The sequence below is a fragment of the Antrostomus carolinensis genome, unplaced genomic scaffold (genome assembly GCF_000700745.2).
Source record: "Antrostomus carolinensis isolate BGI_N321 unplaced genomic scaffold, ASM70074v2 scaffold24694, whole genome shotgun sequence".
NCBI classification, from domain to species: domain Eukaryota; kingdom Metazoa; phylum Chordata; class Aves; order Caprimulgiformes; family Caprimulgidae; genus Antrostomus; species Antrostomus carolinensis.
In genome coordinates, this window is record NW_010311777.1 from 257 (window position 1) to 16,228 (window position 15,972).

General features: G+C 44.7%; 1 protein-coding gene across 2 annotated transcripts; it reads left to right on the forward strand.

Moving 5' to 3' along the window:
• Positions 1–2,969: 2,969 nt before the first annotated feature.
• Positions 2,970–15,624, forward strand: INPP5B (inositol polyphosphate-5-phosphatase B). Of its 2 annotated transcripts, none has more exons than XM_010166848.2 (17): positions 2,970–3,062; positions 4,447–4,617; positions 5,330–5,431; positions 5,829–5,943; positions 6,602–6,718; positions 7,583–7,770; positions 8,356–8,467; positions 8,631–8,740; positions 9,663–9,798; positions 10,374–10,484; positions 11,277–11,439; positions 11,593–11,828; positions 12,590–12,703; positions 13,084–13,168; positions 13,867–13,994; positions 14,315–14,426; positions 15,431–15,624. In XM_010166848.2, exons 2-17 carry the CDS (start codon positions 4,481–4,483, stop codon positions 15,553–15,555), a joined length of 2,091 nt encoding a protein of 696 aa, XP_010165150.2. In that variant the 5' UTR covers positions 2,970–3,062; positions 4,447–4,480; the 3' UTR covers positions 15,556–15,624. The 2 variants fall into 2 exon arrangements, with proteins under 2 accessions (XP_010165150.2, XP_028940544.1); XM_029084711.1 differs by having other exon boundaries at positions 2,974–3,062; positions 4,429–4,617.
• The last annotated feature ends 348 nt before the right edge of the window (positions 15,625–15,972 follow it).

Genomic DNA, 15,972 nt, shown 5'->3' on the forward strand with positions numbered 1-15,972 from the left:
CCTGCTTTTTATTTCTGTGTTTATCAGGAGTGTATTTAAAAAAAAAAAGAGAGAGAAGGGCTGAACTTTGTAACTGAGGCAGCAGCAGCAGGGGCTGAGCCGAGGCAGGACCTGGGAACATCCCCTCAGGGGTTTTAAATTGTAGCTTAGAACTGGCTGGGAGAGACTTGGGCACATCTACCGTTTAGGAGGAAAAACACGCTGAGTGAAACACAACCCTGGCTCCTTTGTTGGTGTGTTTTTGTTGTATCTGGAGCACAGGAACACTCTTTGAATGGTAAGCTCCTTGGGAAGTAGTTTTATCAAGTCATGCCTTTGAGCTTTGGACAAAGTTTCATTTTCAAGGCTTCATTGTGTTTTTCTTCAGTTGGAGGAATCTAGGGATCATTCTTCCCTCTCCCCCCGCCTTGTATTAGCAGAAGATGCGTGTGTGTGTGCAGTCACTGTCACAACTGTGGTGTTGCTCCATTTGGAACCCTGAAAAGAACAAACTTCATAGAGTGGTTTGTGTTGAAGGGACCTTAAAGATCATTTAGTTCCCACTTGCTTCCCTCCATCCCAGCATAGCATGGTCATGCATGGACTGTTGCTTATGCCTTCATTAAGGGAAGAATGGACTAAGACTGATATAACTAATGGCAAGGCTAATTTAGTCATCCCTTTTGAGCATTAAGCATGGATCCTACTTGTCCAGAAGATACAATACATTTTCCTGCTATAGAACAGCACTGTAATGTCACTGCACATTTTTAACAAGAATGTCTTTATTATGCTTAAATCTCTTAACTGCAAATCCTCCCTGACTCAGGCCATACACATTCTGCTGTTTGGTAATCTCTGCACATAGCTCTTTATTTCTGTGCCCGGTTCAATTATTGAACAAAGTTATTATCTTGCTAAAATACTCCACTTCAGATTGCTGCTGACGTACAGATCCCTCTGGCTAGAGCAATCTGTATCTAGGTATAAATTTATCTAAAGGAAATAGCTCTTTTTCAGGGCTAACCTGTTCATAGAATCATAGAATGGTTTGGATTGGAAGGGACCTTAAAGCTCATCCAGTCCCAACCCCCCTGCCAGCAGCAGGGAACCCTTCCACTAGACCAGGTTGCTCAAAGCCTCATCCAGCCTGGCCGAGAACACTTCCAGGGAGGGGGCATCTGGCCAACCTGTTCCAGTGTCTGACCACCCTCACGGTGAAGAACTTCTTCCTAATATCTAATCTAAACCTCCCCTCTTTCAGCTTAAACCCACTTCCCCTTGTTTTGTCATTAACTGTCCTTATGAAAAGTCCTTCCCCAGCCTTCCTGGAGCCCCTTTCAGGTATTGGAAGGCTAAGATCTATATCCTAAGATCTCCCTTAGGATTCTCTTAGGAGGAGCCTACCTAAAACTTATTTCTGCTAATGAGGATAGAATCAAAAGTGTGATATATGACTGTGATCTTTGGATCATGTCACAGCCGTGTCAGCAGCACTGAGTGGGCACACACGTCTTGCCATTCTGGCACTAATGCCTTCTGTGTGCTGGCAAGTGGCATTGTCCGTTCGGGCAATAAAACCTGAGCTGCTGCTCCCTTCCTGGTACAAAAGTAACAATTGTCTGTTCCAGTGAGAGTTCAAGCTGGTTCTTGTCACTGTTGAGATACGTTGCATGGTCTTTGTCGGGAGGACTTGCAGAGGCTGAGGCAGCACTGACTGTTTAATGCCTACAGAGGAAATGTGCAGCTCTGTCCCGGCTCGCTGGGACCCCGCGTCGCAGCGCATCTCTGAACTGCCAGCGCTCCCCTTCGCTTCTGCGGGACTTTGGCTGTGTCATCTGTAACGAGGTTTGAGTCACGTGCTCCTCTGCAGACAACTGATAAATCCTCTTACACAGTCTCTATTCTCAGAGGGCTCTTGGGCAGAAGAGGTTGTCCAAGCTGAGAATATGGCCACTTGTCAGCTTGTTTATATTCTGAGTGCTTAGGTAAAGTACTTCACGTTCTGTTTCTGGTTTGTGCGCTCAGCCTGGAGAATGTACTATGGCAGTGATAGCTTTTAGTGTTTCTAGATTGTGCTCACTGAAGGAGGAGCTCAGCTGGATGACTAGAAGCTTATAATCTTAAGAACAATTTCTATATCATTAGATTCGTGTGCTAATAATCTTGAGATTGCTGTTTGTGCATCTTAAACATGGAGACCCCCCCACGCAGAATCCTCTTTTTTAACGGGTATTTTGCCACTTGTAGGAGCAGAAGGTTGTAACTGAAAAAAAATGCTGAAAGACTGGTCAAATTTTGCTAAAGTAGTGTGATGTGTTTAGTGTCACACCTGTATTTAGTTACATTTGCATGGTAGCAGCCCTGTTATTTTTTTAGGACTGTGTGGTTTGCATTGGGACACTTGTTTCTGCTGAGGTACAGTGGGTTCATATGGTGACTCTGCACTGCACAGCCTCGAGGGGGGAGACACATGAGCTTTGCTGTGTGTTTGCAGATGGGTAGAAACCCTTTAAATGGTAGTATGGATTTGGGATTCTTTTGTTTTGTTGGTTTTTTTTTTTCTTCTTTTTATTGTACTTCCTGTCTTGCTTCAGAAGGGAAAAACCTGTTATTAACGTACATTTTTTGGATTCCCAGGATAAAGCCTTGGATTTTGTGCTGCTAAGTCCTGGTTTGGCTTAGCTGAGAGGAGAACCAAGAGCAACCCACTCCAGCAGCAGGGAGGGAGCACACGGCAGTTCTGCTGCTCTCTGGGGCCACACAGCACTCTGGTGTCAATTCTTCCTCTAGAGAGGAAACTGCATCATCACAGAGCAGTTCTGTCAAAATAAGCTAGATCTGTCAGATAACTGAAAGAGAGACTGAGAGACACTTTGTTTCTCCACATAAATCTAAATTATATTCTGCTTACAGATCTTTTCCAGTGTTTGCACAAGTGTGTTGATAAATTAAAGAACACTTTGTGTTTAATGTTTTTTTTTTCCAGAAGTGGTTGGCTCTGAAGGCATCAAACAGAATGGAAAAAATCTTGCAGTTAGTCAGGACCGGAGGCCTGACAGCACCGATAGAAGTGCTCCCAGGTATGGTGTCTCTCTTGCTTCTTGTGTAGGTTGGGTGAAGCAGTTGAAGGAGAGTTGTGCACATCAGATCAGCCCTTTGTGGAAGGTCTGGTGAGGAGGAGTGAAAGTGGTTGCAATGTTTCTTTGCCGATTTAGCTATGCCTCCCTTCCACAGAGTATCTCTCTATAATGACAGTAACTATATATAGCACCAAAGTTCTGGGTGCTTTTGGGTGATTGGGTGTGGATGGAAAGAACTGCAGTGGGTACATTGTTGATGCTTTGATGTCTAGAGACAGAAAAAGAAAGTGCAGAGAGCTTTCTGTCTGGGCTGCTTGGTTTTCAGCTGGAAACCAAGTGGGGAAGTTGGTCTCTGATGGCAGCGTGAGATCTGTGCACACAGCAGAGCTGGAGCAATCTTGTGGCTGCATTATCTAGTTCCATCTGCTGGAGACCATGTTGGCTGCAGTCCCTGGAGGTGGTGGGATCTAGAGCAGAAGTTGGCAACTTTTTGAGAAGAGGATCTGCAGATTCTAGTTAGGAGAGAAAAAAGTTCAGTGTAAGCATGCTGTCAGAACTTCAGCGGGAGTCTCAGCGCAGCCTCTCGGAGCCAGTCCTGCTAGTCCCCTATTTGGGCATATTTTTGCTGTCTAGTGGGACAGGACCCGCTAGCATGGTTTATTTTGAGTTCAGAGAGCTTTGGCTTGGGGCCACCCTGTCTCATAGATACACTCTTAAAATGTTACAGTTTAATTTTCCAGTTCCCAGGACTTTGTGGACCCTGCTGTGTATGTCTGTCTGCGTGCTGTCCTTGGCACTGGTGTGCAGGTTGCTGACCTTAAATTTATACTGTCCACTGGCTTGTGGGAACTCCCAAGCTGTGCCATTATTAGTGTTGCAAAAGGAGTTTGCAGAGCCATGAGATACTAAATAAAATCACCTCTACCTCCACCCACTATGTGCTGCCTACTTTCTAGGCAGAGCTGGGAGTTTTCCACCAGGAGGCTTTTTAAACAAACAGTTTTTCATTCTTCTGCTGAGGTCAGAAGGGCTGAGCAGAGGCAGTTGGAGATGAGATTTGCATCTCCTTGCTCCAGTAAGCAGGAAAGGTGTACAATAGGATTTGTATCAACATCCAGATGTGAGTAAAGCCTGCTCTGAATCAACAGGCTGCACCAGGTTAGTGAAAACCATTTGTTTTTTCAGTTAGTTAAACTGGTTTTATCTGGAGATCTGAACCATTCTAAGAAATGCTCATTTCAGTCTTGTTTGCTTATCCCAGACATTGATTGTTTTTAGTGAAACAGACAGATAAATGCAAATCAGGTCTTCAGGGGCAGAAACAAGCTGTTTAGGTTGTGTCTGTATCCTGGGTTTCATCGTGTAGTTTTGCTTTTGTTTGCAGGCAAAACAAACTCAAAGCTGAAGTGACAACTGAAATGGTTCGGTCTTCCAGCGTAATGGTTTCAAACAAGGCTTCAATCTTATCAGAACCAAAGTTTGGACTAAGAGATACTATAGTTAAATCTCAGCTTGTACAAATGGAGGATTCCTACACACACATACAGAGCTTCAGGTAACGATCGTTTCTGAGAAGAACCTGGTTTTGCAGGGAGAAGGTTAGTTGGTGTAAGCTGTCAAAAGAACTCACGTTTGTTACTTCATCTGGTATCCCTGCAAATAGGAAATTTCATAGAAAAGTATGATCTGTACTTCCCAGAACAGCTTTCTTTCCTTGTTCAAGAAGTAGCAGAGAAGAATTTCATTCATGTTTTGGTCAAGGCTTGCCTCATGTTTCTTGTTGAGAAAATGGCCTTTTTGGAATAACTCTTTCCTGTGCTTATTTCAGACTGTGTCTGGAAATGCATCAATTCTGTCACCTCTGGCCTTCTCTCTCACTGCTTCTCTTCACTATTTATCCATGTAGTTGTTCCAATAAGCTCATAAGAGATTGGGTGAAATATATAATTAGGACCAGAACTTTACTGTGGTTCAAATCCTTTCCTGCATGTCATTCTGGGAATTTAGAATTTCAAATTGTTACTGCACAGCTCTAGTCTCTTTTTTTTTTTTAATACTATATGTAAAAATGTGTATCATTCTATAAAGATGCTGCTGTAATTAAATCATTTTAGGGATTTCAGCTTTGTCACGTTTTCCTAATTCCTCCCTGGAAATAAGTTATTCCTAAACAATTATATGTAGTATTAAGTACACGGGTTAATAATAGTGGTATTTCCATCAGCTCTACAATTTGCAGCTCTGTAATCTAGTTGATTTCTTTGCAGATTTTTTGTTGGGACATATAATGTGAACGGTCAGTCGCCCAGGGAAAGCCTCCAGCCGTGGCTGAGGTGTGACACTGAGCCTCCAGACCTTTACTGCGTGGGGTGAGTGTCTCTTTCTGGTCCATCCTGCCAGACTGGACCGTGGGTTGCTGTATCTGTAGCATGGAGGTGTTCAGCCAGGACACCGCCGCTCAGGGATGCTGGTGTTGCCTTTCTCCATTGCACAGCTTTAGAGTGTGTGTTCACGTAGCCCAAGGGGCTGTTGTTCTGGCAGTGTCTGGACTCTCTGGCACTGCAGCGTTACAAAATAGTGAATGCCATTCAATTACTAATAGTAATTTAGCTTTGCATTTAACATACCTCTAAAATCAGCATAACTGCGTTTGAGTTTTCAGTTTTAACTTTAGTGAATCTAAATTGATTTAGTTCTTTCCCAGAGGAAAGGACTGGAGAGTTATAAACAAGTGCATGCATCCATGGGTTCCTTCCTCTAACACAGTTTCCAGGAGCTTGATCTGAGTAAAGAAGCCTTCTTTTTCAATGACACGCCGAAGGAAGAAGAATGGTTTAAAGCTGTAACTGATAGTCTTCACCCAGATGCCAAATATGCAAAGGTAAATGTGGCTTTTGGGAAGAAGAGTGTGGAATAATTTTCCACTCGGGCCTCTTTTCCCTTTGCTTTCTCTTTGTTCTTGTTGCTGTGTCTTCCAGAGGCTCATTGCAGGCTTTTCCTCAGTCCGAGGTGCTCTGGAGGTGGAGTGGGTAGTGTTGCAGTGCAGGGTGCCGAGGCAGGGCGCAGGACTGGGGACCAGAGCGAGGCACCCGCACAGGAAGGAACCTCCTGCTGTCTTAGGGGAGGAGAATAGGAAGTATCTTAGCTTCCATGTCTCTCTCCACAGTGCATGGTGGAAGGAGCTGTGAAGGTATCTTGGTAGGGATACTGCTTGTGTTTTGGCTCCTGCTCCTTAGGTCTGCTCTGTGTCCTGTCACTGTTGTTGAAGGGAAGCTTCTTCCATGGGCTGTGCCTGAGCTATAGGTTTTGCTTTGGGCTTTAACTTTATTTACTGGGGTGTTGGGCTGTGGCTCCTTCCTGTGCTGTGCTGCTGGAGCGCCTGTGTGGTGTGAACCTAGCTGGTCTGTTGGATGGGCCTGGAACTCCCTTTTTCTTCATCTGTATTTTGGTGACCTGTGTTCTGGGCTGGGGAGTGATGTTCCTTCTCTCATGAAACCTCTCTCATTCTGGTATTTAATGGAACAGGGTCTGTTTTTCAGGTGAAACTTGTGCGGCTCGTGGGAATCATGCTTCTGTTATATGTGAAAGCAGACCTTGCTTTGAACATCTCCGAGGTGGAAATTGAGACTGTGGGAACTGGAATCATGGGGAGGATGGTAAGAATGGCAACTGTGCGTGAGAAGGGGTGAGATTTAGCAGAGCCCTGGAGAGCCCCTCTCCATAGATGTAGTGGTTATTCCTCCAGCCAAGGGATGCAGGTGCCTTTAGAAGCCCAAGGTCCTGTCCCTGTGCCAGCTCAGGGCGTTCCTAGAGGGAATTGCCATGTGATCACAAAGGCTCAAAGACCTTGAGAGAGAATCTTTTCTGAAGGCTTTTCCTTCTGATTGCTGGTGTTGGACTGTGTGGGGCCCTGCTCTCATGTGATTTTGATGCTGACTGTGATTTTGCCCAAAGCAAATAACACAAGGAAACACGGATAGCAGAAACGTGTCTATCCAGTTTAGTTTTCTTGAGGAGGACTTCGTGGCCTCTTGCTGTTCCACACCATTGGAATGAAGTCTGTGCCCTTTGAATGTAGTTTCTGTGAACATTGCAGCTATAACTTGTCAAAGGTATTTTTGACCAACTAAGCCATGTCCTTCCTCCATTTACAATTTTTTTTTTTATGGTTTGTGTTGAAAGATTCAGTTTGTTGCTAAATAGGTTTTAGGACTTGCTGAAGTAACTGACTAGCTCTCTTACTGATTTAAATTTCTTTCTGTATTAGCTAATTCTTGAGTTACAAACTGAGTTCCATGTACCTGCTTGCTGTGTTCTGTTGCTGTGTGCAGCCCTCACATGAGTTACTGTCTTGAATTCATGAAGCAGTTATCACTAATTGGCATTTTCAGCCTTTTCCTTCCTCTGGAATTAAATAGTCTGCCTTGATGTCTTTTGGCTTGTACACTGCTAGAAACTAATTTATGGATTCATCTGTGGTGTAGAAGCTTCTGACCGACGTCTTTGCCTTTATCTTTCAGGGTAACAAAGGCGGCGTTGCCATAAGGTTTAAATTCCATAACACCAGTGTGTGCATTGTGAATTCTCACCTTGCAGCTCACACGGAGGAATACGAGCGGAGGAACCAAGACTTCAAAGACATCTGCTCTCGGATGCAATTCTGCCAACCGGATCCAAATTTGCCCCCTCTCACTATTGGCAAACACGAGTATGCTTCCTGTCAGTGAGAATTGCTGCATGTGGCGTGGAAGAACCCTGTGATCGTACTGGGGTGTGAGGTTCTCTCAGCAGGGGTGTGACAAGGGGCGTCCAGTGAGCTGATCGTCAGCCTGGAAGGGCCAGAAATGCTTTATCATAACCCTGGTTTTGACAGTGGTCACCTAAACAGTTCTGAGAAGCCACTTGCTGCCTTATCCTCTTGCAGGCCTTGTTTTATTTTCAAGCATGAAGTGGGAATGGGGCAATAATATGCGTTGATTTCCCCAGTGGGCTGTGGGATTTAGTGTGGAAAAAGCACCAGTTATGAAGAGGTAGTGACAAACATGCAGCACAGGAATTAAAACCAGCAAAGGTAGAAAAGGTAGCTTCTCCTTCACATTTTCACTGTTATTTGTTCTCTGTGATGGTGAATCAGACACGGCATCCACCTGATCATGTTGAGATGAGGCGAGCTCATGGCTGCGTTGGATGGTTGAGGGCACTGCTGCAGAGCTGTGCCTCCTGCTCACGGGCAGCTTGTGTTTGGGACATCTTTCAGCCTCTGTGCAGACTTCTGGTGTACGTTCTCTTTCAGTGTGGTCTTGTGGTTGGGTGACCTCAACTATCGGCTGGAGGACCTGGATGTAGCGAAAGTGAAGCAGCTTGTAGATGAGAAAGCATTTCTAGAGCTCTGCCAGTATGACCAGGTACTGATGTCTCACCTACCTGCAGCTGGTGCTGAGGGTGCTGGTTAGAAACTGCACGCTACTCCTCAGCCTTCCCAGTGCTGAACGTCTCCCTTTTAGCTCATGTGGGAATTGCACTTGAGCTTATTTAAAATCAAATTTCTTGTCTTCTTTTCTTTTGTAGCTGAAGAGGCAGATGGATGCAAACGCAGTCTTTGAAGGCTTTACAGAGGGAGAGATTTCTTTCCAGCCAACATACAAATATGATGCTGGCTGTGATGACTGGGACACAAGGTATGGTGATTGCCTTGTATGTGATGCTGCCAATGGCTCATGTTATCACTGAAGGAAGTAAAAACAAAGCTAAAAAGAATTGCAGATGTAATGGCTGTAAATAGGAACAGTTCTGAGATTATTGCTGTTCCTCTCCCATGGCTCCAAAACCCATCTCCAGTTTACATCTATTTATGTTGCTTTTCTTCACTGCTATTTGTCAGATATCCCTAATCTTTATCTCAGGAATAATCCATTGGGTTTCCTCTAAGTTAGAGGTATACAAAATTAAGGAATCATTTTAGTTAGTTTAATTCTTTTTGTTTGGTTTGGTTTTTTTTTACCCAAACACAATTTTTAGGATCTTTTATTTGCTGATAGCTGCCATACCTACTTAGATCAAAGTCAGACCAGTTCAGAATGGTGCATTTGTGCTGTCTGTGGCTGAGTGTATTCCCCAAAGGACTGCAAGAACCATCATTCCTGTAATGTACTACACAGTGGCTGACCTGTCCTTCGTAAACTGGGAACACTGGCTTCGAGTGTGGGAATGAAATCTGTGCAGCAGTCAGTGAAAAAAAAAAATATCTAAACCTGAACTTTAAATCTAGAGCCTGAGTTCTTATTTTTCATGGTTCTTATGGTCAAAAATATCTCTGAGTATTGCTTTGTATGTTAATTGTATCAAAAGAAAAAAAAGCCCAACAAATAATTGCATCTTTGAAGATGGGGAAAGCAAAGCACGGTAGAGAGATACCTAATAGTAGACAATCAAACTTTTTATAACTACTCAAAGAAACTGGGGGATATACAACTTTGATAGAGAACTAGCTCCAGGCCATGTCAGGAAAACAGTCTCTCCTCTGGGAGAGCAGTATTCTGCCTTGCATCGTTACTCCACCTGAACTGTGCCTGGAAACTGTCATTTTTACCTCTCTTTTAGTGAGAAGTGTCGTGTCCCAGCGTGGTGTGACCGGATACTCTGGAAAGGGCAGAACATTGCCCAGCTGAGCTATCGCAGCCACATGGCTTTGAAGATCAGTGATCATAAGCCAGTTAGCTCTGTGTTTGACATTGGGGTAAGTACCTCAGCGCTGAAGGAAGCGACTCTGCTGACCCAGAGAGGGGAGGAGGAGGGGGGTTCTGCTGCTGATTCCCCCCCCCTCCTGCTTTTATGGCATCCACAGAGAACAATAGCTTAAAAGGTGGGCTAGATAAGGAACTGCGATAGGATTGTTCATAGTAAGCTCGGGCTGTGCCAGGTGATACTTCAGTTAAGCAGAATAGTGCATGAATATCTGTAGGTGTTTTTTCAGAGGTGTTCTTTTGCCTTTTTTTCTTGATTTCCTAGTATTTCTCAGAGAACCTTGCAGTGCAGGAGAATGCTACATCATTGACAATGCAGCAGTGTGTTGTCAAACTTTTATTTTATTTAAAGCTGATCTAGTATTGATTGGGTGACTCTCTTGCTAGTTACGGCAAAGCCCTTTGCTCTTGGATCCTGAGATCTTGGAGCATTGGCTCTGTTGGTTACACGTGTTGTATACACTAGTGTGCTGCTAAAATCAAATCACCTCTTATGTTTCCAGCTGCGTTGCAGCTCTCCTGCAGAGGCACAGTAACTGCCAGTTGGTGTGATGTGTCTCCCTTCCAGGTGAAGGTTGTGAATGAGGAGCTCTATCGAAAAGCCTTTGAGGAAATAGTGCGCTCCCTGGATAAGCTGGAGAACGCCAACATTCCCTCGGTGACCCTCTCCCAGAGAGAGGTAGGGTATCTTAGAATCATAGAATGGTTTGAATTGGAAGGGACCTTAAAGATCATCCAGTTCCAACCCCCCTGCCATCAGCAGGGACACCTTCCACTAGACCAGGTTGCTCAAAGCCTCATCCAGCCTGGCCTTGAACACTTCCAGGGAGGGGGCATCCACAACTTCCTTGGGCAACCTGTTCTTCACATGCTGTGACTGGCTGGAGAAAGTCAGCAACCCAAAAGTGTGTTCCAGGGTAAAAGATGGATTCTAGACCCTGGGGTCTGGTTCTAAAGAGGTAGAATATTTTGACTTCTAGCTGTTCTCTGTTTACAATCCCCATAAATATTTGAGACGCAGGTAAATTCCATTCACAGTACCAGGCTGAAATGCAGCTTTGTTACTCCCTGAGGTGGGGAGAGAGAGAGAGTAAAAGGGTCATTTGTGGCCCTTGCTCTGACTTTTTCTTTAAAACATAAAATGTAAAATCTGAAGGATTTGGAGAAGGTCACAGAACCAGCATTTGCTTTGTGTTGAGGACTAAAAAAGATAAGCAGATGGGACATTTGAGGCTACAGCTATCTTGTTCTCAAGTTTCATTGGGGTTATTTGAGAGGAGCATTTGTTTTAAAGGGCCCACTGATGCAAACGACTTCAGCATACAGAGTAATCAAATGTAATCCTTTGTAATCCTGGAAGGGAGCAAGAGGGTTAATCTGGGTATTTTGCTGCTTAATGATTAAACTGCAGGATGGGAACTGCTCGGCAAGGTGGAATTGGCTGATGATGTTGACTGACGTTTGTTTCTAGTTCCATTTTGAGGATGTTAAATACATGCAGCTGCAGGTAGAGAAGTTTACAATCCGCAATGGACCAGTGCCCTGCCAGTTCGAATTCATCAGCAAACCAGATGAGGAAACCTACTGCAAGGAGTGGCTGATTGCTAATCCCAGCAAGGGCTTTCTGCTGTCAGGTGAGCTCTTCGTTGGTGTCGTGTTAATGAGCTAATATTGTCACCTTCTGGCTTAGTTCTCTGTACTATTTTGAGAGTGCTATGCCTATTGGCAGGCTTATTGGTCTAATACATTTTTTAACTGACTATGGGTTTTTTATAATCTTCTGGCAGATGCTGAGATCACAATTGAGTTGGAGGTGTTTGTTAATAAATCAACAGCCACACACTTAAACTCTGGAGAGGAAAAACTTGAAGATATCTTGGTCTTGCACCTTAACAGGGGGAAGGATTATTTTCTGTCTGTAACAGGAAACTACTTGCCAAGTTGCTTTGGGTCTCCCATTCATACGCTGTGTTACATGAGGGAACCAATCCAGGACATGTCAGCAGAATCCATACGGAAGCTTGTAAGTTAAAGACGGGAATTCCCTCCTGAATCCACAAGAACCATTAAAACTAGATGTTGAAGTCCTGTTGACTGCTAAAGAGCCTTCCTCCCCTTCCCTGGTCTGTAGTCTGAGAATGCTGATACAATTTGTGCTCTCCAGTGCACCACCTTCAAACCTTGCGTTAGTTCTTCACGTGGATGAACCAGCCCATTTCGTAGAGAGCACTAAAAGTAGGATCATAGAATCATAGAATGGTTTGGGTTGGAAGGGACCTCAAAGCTCATCCAGTCCCAACCCCCCTGCCAGCAGTAGGGACACCTTCCACTAGACCAGGTTGCTCAAAGCCTCATCCAGCCTGGCCTTCAACACTTCCAGGGAGGGGACATCTACAACTTCCTTGGGCAACCTAAGATCCCATTTGCTCTGCCTGTACATTTAAAAAAGGTGTGCAACCTCTAAACAGACCTTTTCCCTGGAGCCTTTGGCTTTCTCCGCACTGAATGGAGCTGTGTCTCTATGTGAGGCATGGTGTGATGTTTCCGTAGAGCTGAGTGTACGTGAAGTGTGTTTATGAGAACAGCTTGTTTCTTCTGTCTGGACTTTTGATGTGAATGTGCCTGCTGTGCTAGTCCTGTATGGAGACTGGCGAGGGAAGCTGCACAGTGTCTTAACAAGACTTAATTCTCAGGTATAAGCTCTGTGATGCATTTTTGCAGAGTTAAATAAGAACTTGGCTAGCTACCTATTTTTTTTTTTCCCCCCACCCCTCTCTCTTTCAGACCCTGATGCCACTAGAAATGAGTGATGATGCTGTTCAAGATGAAAAGCCTATGGACATTCCAAAAGAGCTGTGGATGATGGTGGATCACTTGTACCGCAATGCTTCCCAGCAGGTTGGCACCGTTTGTACTGGAAACACAAAATAACTTGTTTGCGTTAGGTTTGGCTTTGAGGAAGATACTAACAGCAGCAATCATTGCTAAGGGTGGGTGTTGTGCCAATGGTAAGGAGAGATAAAGGACATCTGTGATAAGTGATCCTGGTGCCCCAGGTTGCACTGTTTGGTGACGGTGACCTTGTCTGTGTGTGGTCAGCTGTCCTTCTGCATTGCTCTCTGCTGCAGTGCCACAGCCTCACTGGAACTGCTCATGTGGGACTTGCGCTGGTAACTACCAATCTGGGGAGATTTTTCCAGCCAGATTATAACAACATTGCTCTGTTTACCCAAATAACTTTTATTTTCCTTGAGACTGACTGATGGTTGTTTTTGCAGGAGGACCTGTTTCAGCAGCCAGGCCTGAGATCAGAATTTGAGCAAATCCGAGATTGTTTGGACAAAGGAATGCACGATACCCTCCGTATCCTTTTAGGCTGGTGTCCGGTAAGGCTCGCTGTGCCTGAGTGATCAGAGCTGAAAAAGATGTTATCGGGGTTCCGTGCTCCACTGTGGTTTTTAAATTACTGTCTGTCATCTCAGGGTCCCTGAGATCTGCAGTTTCTCCCCACTCCTTGTAGTACCAGTGCCTCCGCTACGTCCTTGCGATGTTGATGAGTTACAAAAACCTCCGACTGCTGGTGGACACAGCTTTGCTCTGTGGAGTCGAGTGATTCCACTGAAAGCTGCGAACAAAAGGAGGAATAACGGAGACCTGAGCAGAGAGTAATGTTTCAGCAGAAACATGACCCAAATATATCAGGCTGTGCTTGCCTCTTCCTTCATAGAATCATAGAATGGTTTGGATTGGAAGGGATCTTAAAGCTCATCCAGTCCCAACCCCCCTGCCAGCAGCAGGGACACCTTCCACTAGACCAGGTTGCTCAAAGCCTCATCCAGCCTGGCCTTGAACACTTCCAGGGAGGGGGCATCCACAGCTTCCTTGGGCAACCTGTTCCAGTGTCTCACCACCCTCACAGTGAAGAACTTCTTCCTAATATCTAATCTAAACCTCCCCTCTTTCAGCTTAAACCCATTTCCCCTTGTTTTGTCATTAAATGCCCTTATGAAAAGTCCTTCCCCAGCTTTCTTGTAGGTGCTCCTTAACCATCTTTGGATCAGTTGGCAGCAACCACTCGGTAGCAGAAGCTCTGCTGCTCTTCCTGGAAAGCCTGCCAGAGCCTGTCATCTGCTACCGGCTGTACAGCAGCTGCTTGGAGTGCGCCAGCAACTACTCGCTGAGCAGCCAGGTATCGCCAGCTCCACTGGGAGACTGTTTCTGTTACCCTGGAGCGAGGGGAGGCAGACTGGTTTATGCCAGTGATAGGTTTTTGCTCTGAGAAACGTAATCATCTGATAATGGATGGTTACGTTTAACACGGTTTAACCACAGAGTAACAGAGATCAGGTTCTTTTTAGTTATCTCAGACCTCAGAAATAATTTAGATAATTATAATCTATCTGATAATAGAAAGGATCTAGAACTGGTGCTTGTCAGTTATTAAGAAACTCACTAAAACCATTGCTGTATCTTCAATATAAATGTTGGGTTTTTTTTCCCCCTCCTCAGATCATCTCTAACCTGCCAGGGTGCCATAAAAACGTGTTTGACTACCTAATGGCATTTCTGCGAGAACTACTGAAAAATTCAGGGAAAAACCATTTGGATGCGAATATTCTTGGTAAGGCGAGAAAAATTAACTGTTCTGTTGCGAGGAGCTTTGCAGTTTGGGTGACATTTCTGCCGAGCGAGTGCAGTCCCAGCCGCTGCTGTTTTGGTGGCATTTACTAAATGAGCAGAGTCCCTGGAAAAACAGTCCCTGGGGGGCCGCCTGGCACCGGCTGTGGGGTGACAGGGGGATGTGTGGGTGCTCGGCTGGACCTCAGCCCGTGCTGAAGCCAGACCTCGCACGGGCTGACCGGGGTGGGTGGAATTACCCTCGATCTCCTGCTGCTGACGGGCTCTCTGTGTCTGTGTGGTGTGTTTTCATAGAATCCCAGAGTGGTTTGGGTTGGAAGGGACCTTAAAGCTCATCCAGTCCCAACCCCCCTGCCAGCAGCAGGGACACCTTCCACTAGACCAGGTTGCTCAAAGCCTCATCCAGCCTGGCCTTCAACACTTCCAGGGAGGAGCAGCCACAGCTTCTCTGGGCAACCTGTTCCAGTGTCTGACCACCCGCACAGTGAAGAACTTCTTCCTAATATCTCATCTAAACCTCCTCTCTTTCAGCTTAAACCCATTTCCCCTTGTCTTGTCATTAATTACCCTTATAAAAAGTCCTTCCCCAACATCATGAAGGATGTTACAACTTCATCCCTGCTGCTGACCCAGGCTGTCATTTTGACTAGAAGCCTGAAAACTGCAGGAAGACAATCCCCAGTTCATTACCAAGAAGTGTTTTTCCAAACTTAATTTGTCCAGTACAACATCACTGAGCCACCATTATCATATGGAGCAATTCTGATCTGATCTGATCATGGCTGGAAAAACAAAAAGTCAATTACAATATTACACCTGGAATTTTTTATGTTTTTATCTATAAAATCAGTGTTAAAATACTCAAAGAATTCATATTAGTATAGTTCCAGACAGATAAAAGCTGTTGTAATAAAACAAACAGACCGTGTTTTGTTTTGTTTCTGTGGTTTTTGATTTTTTTGGGTTTGTTTTTTTTTTTTAACACAGCCAGTATATTTGGTGGCTTGTTACTTCGACCTCCTCCCGGGCGTCCCACCCCTGATATAACTGAAAAGAGGAAAGCTCAGCAATTTATCCATCAGTTCCTCTTGAGAGAAGACAATTCACCATGAATCCCAGCTGCAGCCGATATGATTTTTTAGGTATCAAATAACTGTAAAAATATATATATATATTTTTTTTGTACAGCGTACTGGCTTTTAAAAAAAAATACGACAGTGTTTTATACAACGTATTGCTTTTAAACTTGAGGCAGTTTGGATCAGGTGTCGCTGGTGAAGCTGTGAAGTATCCAGGATTTCTAAATAAGCTGTATGTAGAGAAGCACAAATGCAAAAGCCGATATTTACACCGTGTTTTATTTAACTTGTTATTAAAAATGCGACTTTTTATGTCTTTATTATTTAAATAAAAAGATCTCGGTGCATTTTGCCGGCTTCTCTGCCCATTTTGTGTGTGTGTGTTGGCTGGGTTTAGACTCGTGGGTTGGTGACGGTGACGACCCTCCGGGACGGGTTTGTGGCGGGGCC